The sequence below is a fragment of the Phoxinus phoxinus genome (genome assembly GCF_949152265.1).
Source record: "Phoxinus phoxinus genome assembly, chromosome: 18".
In the NCBI taxonomy this organism is placed as follows: Eukaryota; Metazoa; Chordata; class Actinopteri; order Cypriniformes; family Leuciscidae; genus Phoxinus; species Phoxinus phoxinus.
Genome location: NC_136893.1, coordinates 9,020,966 through 9,033,598, shown reverse-complemented (window position 1 = coordinate 9,033,598; position 12,633 = coordinate 9,020,966). Strand labels below are relative to the sequence as shown.

Genomic DNA, 12,633 nt, shown 5'->3' with positions numbered 1-12,633 from the left:
AAATCAAGTCAAATCAAATAATTTCACTAAATAATAGCCTATACAATTATGTAAATGTTAAGATTGCATAAAAATATTTTAATGCAGGTCTTAATGATAACTAAAAAAAGATTTTAAAGTAGATGTTCTATACTGAAGGGTGATTTGATTGTTGTCCTTTTTATTCAACAGGATGAGGCGTGTTCTGTAAGAAAGTGATTCTAATCCTTGGCTCGATTTTTTGCTTTACAAAAGGGAGTTCATGTGTATTTACATTTACATTTGTGCATTTGACAGACGCTTTTATCCAAAGCGACTTACATTGCATTTCAAGGCACACATTTACTTTCTTATACACACATTTCAGTTCTTCTTATCAGTGTATATGCCCTCTTCTGTTCAAACTAATAAAATAAATGAGCAAACAAACCTCTCTCGCTTATGCTGATCATTTAACAGTTTACATTTTAGAATGTTTAAGATGTTTTAGGATCATGCTTTTTAAATGGATGTTGGAGAAACCCATCCCATATATTGTGTTGTTCAATCATGCATCCAAACAAAACGTATTTTGAAGCAATTGTAAATATATCCATATCTACTAAAAGTAAAGCACATAGATGACTTCAAAGAAAACACACACAAATCTATATTTTTTTTTACTCATTACGTCTGCAAGTTTATCTCTTGACTTTTACTTTGGAAACAGACACCAAAAACAACAACCTTCCGGTGGCCCTGTTGGAAATTCTGATAGGGTTGCCATTTTCACTCAATATAAAAAAACAAAACAAATACAGTCTTTAGTAAACGCAGAACGCACAATGAGTTTATTTGAGAATAATAAATACCAGAGGTAAAATCACTAGAGTAAAAAATGGCAGACCCTGTAATGATGGGGAGCGGATCTTTAAACTCCGGAAGCGTAAATATCTCCTTTCATTTCTCTTGCTTGCAGCCTGCTAGCTTAGCCAAACAACAATAACTGTATGACTCTGTTTAAATATAAGGCATGTTTAAGGGCAAATGTGTCCTATATTTAAAAGTAGACACTGTTTCATATGCGAGCACTTTTTTATTTATTTTGATGTTATGCATAAATAGAAACGACATGTGGACAATACATTTGCTGAGCTATCTAGTAACAGTTCAGTGTCTATTAGCATAGGCTACAGTCTAACTCTAAAACGTAGTGGTCTTGCATCACATGCCCAGAAATGCTGTTGGAATACAGACACACACCCAAAAAGCTACCACTGTCCCTAAAATGTTTAACTTGCCTCACAGTTTGACCAGGCTGGATAACCAGCAAAAAATCTAAGGCTGGTTTTAACTTTTTGATTAGAACCATTAATGACAGGAACCAACACTTGTTTTGAGACATCCAAACAATTGCCTTTTTAAAATGTTTATAATGCAGATAAGTAAAAAAAATTGCACGGGACATCCTGATCTTTAATACTCTGTTCTTTTAATAATTGCAGCGCTCTGGGAGCAGTAAGACCAGCACAAGTCCTACAGAGAACTATCAGCTGGCCCGGAGACGCACACTGCAGGTGGTGGTCAGCTCTCTGCTGACGGAGTGTGGCTTTGAGAGCGCTGAGAAAGCTGCGGTGGAGACACTCACTGAGATGATGCAGAGCTGTGAGTCCATCATTTGTCTTAAGCAGGTCACCTGTGAGGCTTGTCAAATGTTTAGCTTGGACATTAGACCACGTCTGCATGTGTCGGACCATCCAGGGGTGTAAAGCCGGGTTCACACTGTAAAGTAAAAGTGACGTGACGTTTAGCCAGGTGTGGTGTCCCACACTCGGAATTTGTGCACACACACAGCAGTGAGCATTAAACACACACACACCCAGAGCAGTGGGCAGCTGATTAATAACCATTGGAATCAAATTTGAACTCAGATGAAATTCTGGCAGTGTCATTAGTTTTGAGGCGCAGTACTGCAGCGTTCTCCTCTTAGTTTTTGAACCTATTGAGGCAATTAGTGAGACAACAGCAAATCACCACTTGCTGCTCACACAAGTCTTGGTTTTTAATTAACGCAAAATGAATGCTAGAAATTGTGTCTGTTTGCTAGTCACTAGTCTAACATTAATGATAACAGATCCTACAGTGTGACATGGCTTTTGGCAGGGATCAGGGAACAATGACCAGCAACAGTCATTAAGGACTATTATAAATCGTACAGTATGAACCCAGCTTTAGATAAATAAATATTATCCAGGAGTGTAAGACACACTTTGAGTTCCTGGAATTTCCATTACTAAAACATACCCTGCTAATTCCATGGTATAATTTCTAAAAATCTTATTTTTAGTATATTGTAAATAGCATGATACAAATGACATATTTATAAATATATAGCTGTATATAAGTGTGTGTATATGTATGTTTCAAATTCAAAATGAACAGAAGTTTATTTTATGTGGTTTTCCTTATTAAGAGTCTCATTGTCTTGTGATAGATATCACCGAGGTTGGACGTTGTGCGAAGGCAAACTGTGAGCACACAGCTAGAAGCACCCCTACACTCTCTGATGTGGTCATCACTCTGGTCGAAATGGGTTGGTTCCCCTTTTTATCAATATATAGTTAAAGTATAAAAGATTTCACTTCTTTAAAGGGACCTTTGCAAAAATAAAAAAAATACAGACTTTTGCGTGCGCACAATAAACTTTTCACATGCGCAGGGGAATTTGAAATCTGCCTTAACCCTAACCCTGCCAGTTTAAGCATTTTTACTGTATATGTCTTTATGGACCCTTGAACTTGGGAAATAGGACAATGCACACAGCCGTATTGTGGCATCAGCCCAGTTCACAGCAGTTTCTCAGCCGTCACAGAGGATAAGTGGACATAAGGCTGTGATATTAGAGGTATACTGCCCTAACTAAAGCCAAATTTTTAGAAAATAGATCTTTAATAATTCATGCACATCAGTACTCTCCTTTTCTTCATAGTAAAATGGCAGTGACGCACAAAGGAAATTGGTCATAGTATACATAAATGGAAGTTGTAACGTGTGAGCATGCAAAAAATGATGTCTGTATTACTGTAAAAAGTCTATATTTTTTTCTTTAAGGTCCCTTAAGGGCTTCTCTATGTGGTTGAATCAAGCAGGTTTACTTTGTCACATTTGCAGGTTTTAATGTGGATACTCTTCCAGTGTATGCCAAAAGATCACAAAGGATGGTCATAACTGCACGTATGTGTACCGTTTTTCACGAATATATCCATTTATCTTATATAATCTGCTTTAACCTTTCCTTTTTAAACGTATAACACTTCTGCTTTGAACAGCTCCAGTAACAAATGCTCCAGTGGTCCCAAAAGCCCTCATGGCTGGACATAAGCGCACTCATCCATCACACATCCCCAGCCACTTCCCAGAGTTCCCAGATCCTCATACATACATCAAAACACCAGTAAGTCCTCTATTGATTTCCCGTTTCCCTGTTATCGTGCAACTTAACTCAGCTTAACAACATTAAGCACATACATTCAGCATATCTCACTTTTGTTGTGTTTTAGACCTTTCGAGAGCCTGTGTCAGATTACCAGGTGGTGAGAGAGAAGGCGGCATCACAAAGGAGAGATGTGGAGCGTGCTCTCACACGCTTCATGGCCAAGACCGGAGAGACACAAAGCCTTTTTAAGGATGACATCACTGCATTTCCTTGTGAGTTTTTCTGTCCCATATATCACTAGTTTCCCATTATACTTTGACTGACATTTTGCCTTCCCAGTGAATGTTTATTCATCTGTTTATTCATCTGTCAGTGATCGCTGCAAGGCCGAGCTCCATCCCTTACTTGAGCGCCCTGCTGCCCTCTGAACTAGAGCTACAGACCCTGGAGGAGACGGATTCATCCGAGCAGGACGACCAGACAGACTCGGAGAACAACCCCAGTCACATCATTCAGGCAAGCCTAAAGCGTTTTTCCTTGTCAAATGTTTGTTTTATGCAAGAAAATTTTTGCTTTTCTGATTTTTTATTGTAATGTTATGTACATATAAATAATAAAATAAATTAATAATAATAATGTACTTATTTACACACACACACACATATATATAATTTTTATTTATATACATACATATAATGCATACTATTGGAAGAGTTAAGTACATTATTAATTTATAATGTTATAAATTTACATTATATTATATATATATATATTAAAAATTTATAATAATAATGTAATATTTATTAAAAAAAAAAGTATTAATTCTTTTTCTTTCCATTTCCAGGATGACTCAGGTGCAGATAAGGAGAACGCAGTGCTGCCACCTGGTGGCGCTGTGCCTACAGGAAAGGCCAATGAGGAAAACATGATTGACAACCCATACCTACGGCCAGTCAAAAAGCCCAAAGTGAGAAGGAAAAAATGAAAACTGCTTTGACTCGGCTACTTCTACATCAGCAGGTTATGACGAATGATGACTTCTTAGCACTTGGTAATCACATTGTGCCCCTTGAAGTAACAGCTAACACATGGAGGAGTCTTCAACAACTGGAATTTGGAAACACAGTGGTCCATCATGTTACCGACGTTGGATTCTTATGACAGACTGTTCTGTACATCTCACAAATGTTAGATGGAATTCACACAGGCAACTTCCCTAAAGAGTAACACCCCTTACAGTTGATCTTTGGCAGTTTGTTTTGATAAGCCTTACCTTGAAATGTCATTTAGTTTTTACAGTTCTCCACGCATCAGAAACATGACATTCTCTTTTGATTTGTGCGTGTTTGTTACTCATTTGTGAATGATGGTAATACATGTGTTTTATTGTTTATTTTAAGCCGTTGTTTCAAAAGGACAAATTGAAAATTAAACCAGAATGTGGGGATAAAGTAAACATCTCCATTAGAAACATGTGTCCTGTGTCTTGTTACTTTACTCACTACTACATTAGTTACATTTTAAGTAATGTATCTGGTTTCAAACTGGACATTATGAAATGGAAATGGGAAACAAGTAGAACTTGTCTTTTAAAGCTTTAATGTTTGTATACATTGAGAATCACTCTGCATTTTTGTGGTAGTATTACGGAGTCATCAGTAAAACAAGCTCAGATATGCCACCCTGTTCCTCTGTTTCCTAAACTCTTTGTCATGGAGGAGCTGCATGGACAAAACACATGAAGTTAAAAATTAAAATAATATATCGGCTAAGGAAAACAGGCTGTTGTGTAGATACTTTTATTGCTTCTTTGATTTGTAATTTGCAGTGTCAGACATATCTGTACCTCTGTCCGCAGTGCTCTTCTCTCCAGCAACGGCACTTTTGACCAGTCTGGAGAGCCGAATTTCATTGGCCACGACACCCTTTTGCTTAAGATGGTATTGTGAGCATATGCCCCTGGACTAAAAAAATAAAAGATATACATAGAAAGTCTGGGATTAATTTACTAAACCTGGAATTAAACATTTTAGGTGGTTCTTGCTTGTACAGAAGCACATATGTTCTTTGAACCATTCCCAAATAAAGCCGGAGAAGACATAAGCATCAGGTTCATATACTTTTGGAGTTCAAGATGGTCATTCATCTGAAATTCATGCTGATTTTTCCAATTCAACATTCACTGATTGTTATTGGTAATGTAATGTGTAATGCAAAACAATTAAAATGATGAAGAAAAAAAAGAAACATTTTCATTTTTGGACCCCACATTTTATGTAATGCTTTAAATGTGCTTTGCCTCAACCCAGTATATAAATAATCTGAACAAATATGGGGGAAAATTCATTTTAGATTAGTGGTTCACAGAGGCATGTAAATAAATAAAAAACGTGTCCATTTTTATAACATACATTTTCCAAGCTATATTATGTTTATTATTCCAAGCTCTAGCATATTTTACTTGATCCCTAATCCTTTTTTTCAGTAAGTCAGGAACAACTGTAAAAATTATGGGGCCTTCGATTATTGTTGAGGACAATGGAGCCAGAAAGGTTGAAAACTATTGTTCTAGATTAGTTGCTTTGGTTACCAAAACACACAGCTTTTGATAGATCAAATATTAAAAAAGATAATACCCAGGGCTGGAGTCTGCATTTGAGGGTCTGGGTCTTAAAGTGGTACTATTGAAGGGAGTTTTTCCTGGAGGACACACTTTAGACTGCGTCCAGTCCTGCTGGTATTTCTGTGGTGAAGGGGTGACTGTCTATAAAAACAGGCGATGGGATTCAAATGAAATTAAAACAAAGTAAATGGTTGTGATTTTACTTAGAAATGCATACAATATAGGCCTAACGTACCTTAAATGGAGGCAGAAAGCGTGGTGCAGTGCGGGCTGCTAACACATATCCCCTCTTACTCTCAGGTCTGTGTTGGAGGTCATATATAAGAGTGCCCACCTGTGATGTGAACTGATAAGTTAGATGAAAAGAATAACACGTTGCTTAAAATTGCAGTCCGTAACTTTTGTAGCTCTAGCAGTTAATAAACAGAAGAACTGCATGCATCTTGCGCACATTGTAGCCGGAGCTAACGTTACTTCTCTCGGTTTGTCACGTGTTACCGCATGTAAGTTAACTGTTAACCTGAATATAAATATTTATTATAGGTGTACCGTAGTGATTCAGGATAAGACAATTTCATAATGTAGGCTACTCGCTCGTTATATAATTTGTGTCAATTTTTAACACAAAAAAGTTACGGACTGCAGCTTTAACTTATAAGTTACTAACTGCCCTGCTTTCATACCGTGTGGTTGTCGTAACATCCAGGTCCTAGTTCCTTGGAGTCAGAACCGTGCAGTGCGAGCATTTCATTGCCCATGCGATTAGGCGCAAAGTGCGTTGGGAAAATAAGACGTTGCTGGGAGCTGCCGAACGCGACCAGTGGAGCTAGAAAGTGGTTAAAAAAACTATTAGTAAATTCCATTTTTGATGGCAAAAGATATCTGATAATGGGTCAAATTACCTGAGCCCCGTGTCGCCATAGCGTCCTGATGTTTACTAGTAACCATGGTAACTAGCCAGGTGCAACCGAACGCTGATTGACTTTGTATCATGACTTGATCGCTGATCGTGAGTGAAACTCTGCTGATGTATTCAGCTGCCAGTTGCATAAACATCACCAATGATTGATGTAGATGTCCTCTTGGGTGAACAGTTTAGGCCTATGCGTTTTTCGGAAGAGAAGAGACGCTGTAAACATAATACTAATAGCCTAATAGCAATATAGGCCTACTGTGTGTAAAAAAACAAAACAATATGCAATCCCACAACAGGAACAAATTTTCCGGAAATTTTCTAAAGGTGTCTGAACTTCAAAACAAAACAAAGCAATAAAATAGGATATCATATAATCATAAAACATTTGCAAAGTACAATCAATCAAGTTAACAATAAACGATTGACCTGTTTGTCATCATATCTTCATAATTCTTTTTCCGCATTTGTTAGCCTACAGTAAACAGATATTGGTAGGCTATAAACCAGTAAATTGGTTTACTGTAGGCCTAACAAATGCGGGAAAAGAAGCACATGGTAGGTCTGTGTTTGTTATAAGCAAGCTGATGAGTTTAATCAGATGTGTTTGATTTAGGAAGAGTTCCAACAAAAACGTCAAACACGTGGTGTGTCTGCAGAAACAGGATTGGGAAATAGGCCTACTTTGCTGGACTGTCCATGAGCACACGAACACGGCGACTGGAATGCTCTGGGACTGTAAATGCACAAAATCAGGCAATCTCACAACAGGAACAAATTTTCCAGAAATGTCCTAAAGGAGACTGACCTTCAAAACAAAGCAATAAAATAGGATATCATATAATCAAAACATTTGCAAAGTACAACCAACCAAGTTAACAATAAACGATTGACCTGTTTGTCATCACATCCTCATTGTTCTTTTCCCGCATTTGTTATCTAGATTCTACAGTAAACAGATAATGGTGGGTCTGTGTTTGTTATAAATACTGTGTGCACATGTGTCTCCTTAAGAGAATTCTAGAGTTTCCTTCTGTTCACACATTCAACATGCTGGTGCAAAAGCTAAGCTGGATCACTTGTAAGTACTGATTTAGAATCAATTCAAGTAGCACGATTTCAAATGTTCAGTTTTTCAATTTGTTTCTATTTGATTTTGATTTTCAGTGTTGCTGTTTCTGTATCAACAAGGTAAGGCAGTTTACAATAGTCTCTTTAAATAAAAAAGACATTATTACACTCTTAGAAGAAAAGGTTCTATATAGAACCTTAAAAGGTTCTATAGGCGCTTCATATTTGGAACCCCTAAAAGGTTCTATACAGAACCCAAGAAAGGGTTCTTTCTTGTCATTATAGAACCTTTTTAGCATAAAAGGTTCTTTGGAGTTGAGTAAAGAACCCTATGGTTCTATATAGAACCCAAATGAACCCTTTTTTTCTAAGAGTGTAGAACCTTTTAGGGGTTCCAAATACGAAGCGCCTATAGAACCTTTTAAGGTTCTATATAGAACCTCTTCTTCTATTCATCACTTCTTCATGTAATTTTATATAATTTCGCCTAAAACAGAATGTTTCCTCTTTGCAGGTGCTGAAGCAAAAAGAACAAAGATCTGTGAAAGAGGATCTGCACACCTCAGCTGTGGTGAGTAATTCAATCATTTTTAAGTTATAGCTTTGGCCTTTTGTGTATAAATAGGACAGTACGAGATAGACAAGCAGCAAGACGGTAGAACAGGATCAGGAGGGGATCTTGAGCCTGGAATTTAACTATGTACAGTGTGCTTAAACTTTACCACAATTCTCATGTTAATTTTTTTCCTTTTCTTTTTCTTTAAATGTGTCAGATTTGGGATTCATAAAGGTCATTAAAGCCAACTATGGGCGAACTGATCGCACAACATGTGCTAGTGGAGTACCAGCTAATCAGCTCTCAAATACACACTGCTTCCGTAAAACATCCCTCCATACGATGTCCAATCGGTAGGATTAACAGATAGCAAAAAAAAAAAAAAGTCATTTTATGCATAATTTTCCAAGTGTAATTATTTTGTCTATCTTATATTAAAGCTATTCTTATGTAGGTCTACTTGTCTATCTGTCCATGAATCAGGTGTGATGGAAGTAAGAGCTGCACTGTTCCTGCAGTGAACTCTGTTTTCTCTGATCCTTGTTCTGGGACTTATAAATACCTGGATGTATCTTATGACTGTATCCCAGCAAGTAAGCCAGTGGTTTTATACATAGAATTTTCATCCTAGATTTTGAAGTTGATTATTAATTAAAATTATTTTTATTGAATGTTTTCTTTTCTTTACATATTTATAACTGGTTGTTACTGTTATTATACTGACCTCGGTTCCCATTTTCCTCAAACTCATTTTAGGAAGAAGTGTAATCTGTGAATTTACCCAAGGCGTCATTGTCTGTGGTAAGATCTCTTTTCTTTCTGTAAGTTTTTTTTCTATGCTGAGATCATAGCATCAAAAAAGGTAGAACCTTTTGTTTAGCCCTCAAGGTCCTCATGCCCACAATATTTTGTATCAGTCCAGCTACAGTGTGTGGTGTCATAAATTACTGTTTTAAAATGTGCTGTTTGTGTTTCAAAAGATGCTGGTACTATTTTTGTCCATCATGCCAATTATGGACGGCGGGATCTCGCAACCTGCACTCATAAATTACCAACCAGATCACACTGTTACTCTCCTCAGACCAGCAGCCTGCGTTCCAGGTACAGCAGCAGATAGCCTACAGTACACTTCATCTAGAGTCACTTAACGCACACACACACACACACACACACACACACACACACACACACACACACACACACACACATAAACTGAATCTTCAGCTATATGTGAAACATTAAAAATATACATAAGGGACAATTAGGGGTGGATGATATACCGGTAGACACGATAAACTGGAATTTGTCAACCACTAGAGATTTGTATTATTGTCTCCATCACATCATGAGATTGTAGTGCTGTGCAACCACAAAAGTGTATAGTTTGGATTCATTTTTAAGAGATGCAGCCTTAAATAAGTGATTTTAATAAACAGCTAAAAGAACTCAATTCGATATGCACGACGCAATGTCTTAGATATTTTTTTGTGCACACACACCAAACGCTTGCGCACATAAAGCCGCTGGTCAGTGCCGCCGCTCGCATCGCGCGCTGTTCGTAGGGCACCAAGAGCTGAGGGGCACCAAAAAAACAGCCTCCCGGAAGTTCCGGGAGTCTCCCGCATATTGATAGCAACTCACTGATGCCCGCTAATTAGTTAAAATCTCCGGAATCTAGAGCAAGCGCGCCCGCGAGATCGAGACTGTGCTCCAAGCCGCGTAAGCGCGTGCACGGCAGAGAGGGAGAGAGAGCAAGAGATTGCGCGCGTGTGCCTCATGAAGCGCATGTAATATCATCCCCGCCGCCGAAGTTTCGGGGTTGGGGGCATCATAAAGGAATTATGCAATTATGCTTAGGGCACCAAAATGGCTAGCAGCAGCACTGCCGCTGGTCGCACAGCCACTGAGTACTGAACTAATTAATTTTTTGCAGCTTATTGTGTGTGAAGTCAAATACACACACTTATGTGTTAAAATGCCAGTCTCGGCAAGTATTCATGTAAACACAGTCGGTTATGTCTTAAGCGAAAGTAAACAGCTGAAAATTAGAAAAATCGGATGCATGTCAGTATATTGGACTGTACCTGAGGTCTTAAAGTGACAGCAGCCTAATATACCTGATGCTGTTTTGGGCATTTCACATTGCCCTTAACCCCGGATTATCGTTGTACTCGTCGCTGTCACGGAACGGGGGAATCAAAGACGGCAGGCAGAGATGAAAGATCCAAATGCAGGGAGACTTTAATTAAAATAAACTATTATAACATAGTTCAGGAACAAAATAAAGAGAACACAGACATATGCATGACATCAGACAACAACCAACATAGACCCAGAGATTACAAGGGCCATTTAAACAGAGGGGTAAACAAGCTTAACAAGGAAAACTGACACACCTGGAGCAGACTAATGAAAATGGAAAAAAACTACAAAACTACAACCTAGCCACAGGTAACAGAACACAGAAGAGAACACAAAAACTAGGCACAGAGAAACTACAACATAAAAGTCCCTCAGAGCACAAGACACAGAAGCAGACTTAAAAGTCGCTCTTGCAAAGTTAACCGCATTGGGGTGCCAAACTTGTACAGTATAAATCGATGCAGTATTAGAATGTTACAACTAGATAATTTATTACGACTTATCATTCATAATTTTGTTTCAGCGTTTGAGGGAAAATGTCAAATGCTGATGGGAAACACGTGAATTGGAGCGAAGAAAATAATGGCCTATCTGATATACAGTATGTAATATGGATGCGCAATGCTAGAGCCTTAATGTACACACTTTGCGTGCTTCGTTCTGTCAATCAATGACACTGATACTGCAAATATCCAAATGAGAACGTTACCCGAGTTTAGGAATGTACAGTGTGAAACGTTACCGTACGAATACCCAGGATTCATTGGTAACCCCTGGTAAAGTATGAGCAGTAAGATAACCCAGGATTTGTCTGGGGTTTAGAATGACCTGCAGGGTGATCACGTGTGAAAAGCACATCTGTGTCATTTAGTTAATCATACAACCAAAAACAAAGAAAATCATACACTGCTCTTGACTGAATCACTTGCCTAACTTTAATGAGCATAAATGTATTTAATTGATATAGTGAAGACTACATGTCTTCGTTAACTTCCTAGTTTTTTTAATTCATTTGTTTGGGCTAGTTTTAATGTTTTCGTGATATCATTAATACTGATAATTATAACATTTCAATGTTCAATGTTGATAGCATAACCTTACTTAAAGAAATCATATAATTATTATAATAATAAAATTACTTGCATTGCGATATAAGATTCTGGTCATATCACCCACCCTTATACTGTACATTTTGTCAGTCATTATCCTGTGTATTAAATAGCTACTTACCAAATTAATATATAGACATAACAATGATTTGATTTTATGGGAGAAACACAAGGCAAGCTATGTTAATAATAATATTTCTGATTGCTGTTTTTTTTACCTTATCTTAAGGTGCAATGGGAGGAAGTCTTGTCAACTGAATGCTTCAAATTCTGTCTACTCTGATCCATGTGTGGGAGTTAATAAGTATCTGGAAGTGACATACAGCTGTAAATAATATTGTGATTATCCTACCACATAAATGTATTGTATTTGTTTTGTGTTTGTTTTAAATGAAAACGGGCTAAATTATAGATGTTAAATGCACGCTAATAGTTTTTGGTCTATTCATTCATTCCCCAGCAAAACCAAACAAAACAATAAACTGAAATATGGGGTTCATCTTAAAATAAATGAATGATTACAATGAATCTGTAAGTATTATTATTGATCATGTCAACAAATGAGAATAATGGAAGGGAAGATAATATAATATACTTTTAATCTTTTCTTCTAACTTTTTCTTATACTGAAATGTTTCCTGTCTTGTGTTAGATTTGTATGTTGTAGCTTCCTTTGTCAGCTTATATTCCTTTAATTTCATTTTCCGATTGGTTCCTCTGTTAGCCTATAATAGATTATAGTTTATAAACTGGTCCATGTTTTTTTGTCAGTTGTTACATGTACAGAACATTTTCCTGTTCCTTCTGATTTTCCTCTTATTAAAA

The 12,633-nt window shown here is 37.3% G+C and overlaps 3 protein-coding genes across 6 annotated transcripts; 2 read left to right on the top strand and 1 right to left on the bottom strand.

Annotated features, from left to right (window-relative positions):
* Positions 1 to 661: 661 nt before the first annotated feature.
* taf8 (TAF8 RNA polymerase II, TATA box binding protein (TBP)-associated factor) lies at positions 662 to 4,865 on the top strand. The gene is made up of 8 exons (XM_079588347.1): positions 662 to 904; positions 1,464 to 1,623; positions 2,453 to 2,551; positions 3,130 to 3,192; positions 3,288 to 3,412; positions 3,519 to 3,666; positions 3,768 to 3,910; positions 4,239 to 4,865. The coding sequence occupies exons 1-8, from the start codon at positions 857 to 859 to the stop codon at positions 4,377 to 4,379; spliced, it is 927 nt and encodes a 308-aa protein (XP_079444473.1). The 5' UTR covers positions 662 to 856; the 3' UTR covers positions 4,380 to 4,865.
* Positions 4,866 to 4,898: 33 nt separating this feature from the next.
* Positions 4,899 to 12,086, bottom strand: LOC306985747 (ciliary microtubule-associated protein 3). 4 transcript variants are annotated; one of them, XM_079588352.1, is made up of 9 exons: positions 12,027 to 12,084; positions 9,614 to 9,700; positions 7,615 to 7,666; positions 6,920 to 7,118; positions 6,701 to 6,843; positions 6,253 to 6,351; positions 6,031 to 6,158; positions 5,241 to 5,358; positions 4,908 to 5,115 (listed from the first exon to the last, which is right to left on the bottom strand). In XM_079588352.1, exons 4-9 carry the CDS (start codon positions 7,071 to 7,073, stop codon positions 5,050 to 5,052), a joined length of 708 nt encoding a protein of 235 aa, XP_079444478.1. In that variant the 5' UTR covers positions 7,074 to 7,118; positions 7,615 to 7,666; positions 9,614 to 9,700; positions 12,027 to 12,084; the 3' UTR covers positions 4,908 to 5,049. The 4 variants fall into 4 exon arrangements, with proteins under 4 accessions (XP_079444479.1, XP_079444478.1, XP_079444477.1 ...); XM_079588351.1 differs by lacking the exon at positions 9,614 to 9,700 and having other exon boundaries at positions 7,615 to 7,738; positions 12,027 to 12,086; XM_079588350.1 differs by lacking the exon at positions 9,614 to 9,700 and having other exon boundaries at positions 12,027 to 12,086.
* Positions 7,468 to 12,228, top strand: LOC306986014 (L-rhamnose-binding lectin CSL2-like; the record flags this gene model as incomplete). Its single annotated transcript, XM_079588846.1, has 9 exons — positions 7,468 to 7,488; positions 7,945 to 8,011; positions 8,098 to 8,121; positions 8,516 to 8,572; positions 8,775 to 8,910; positions 9,041 to 9,150; positions 9,314 to 9,358; positions 9,538 to 9,658; positions 12,038 to 12,228. 9 exons carry the CDS (start codon positions 7,468 to 7,470, stop codon positions 12,141 to 12,143), a joined length of 687 nt encoding a protein of 228 aa, XP_079444972.1. The 3' UTR covers positions 12,144 to 12,228.
* Between the last annotated feature and the right edge of the window lie 405 nt (positions 12,229 to 12,633).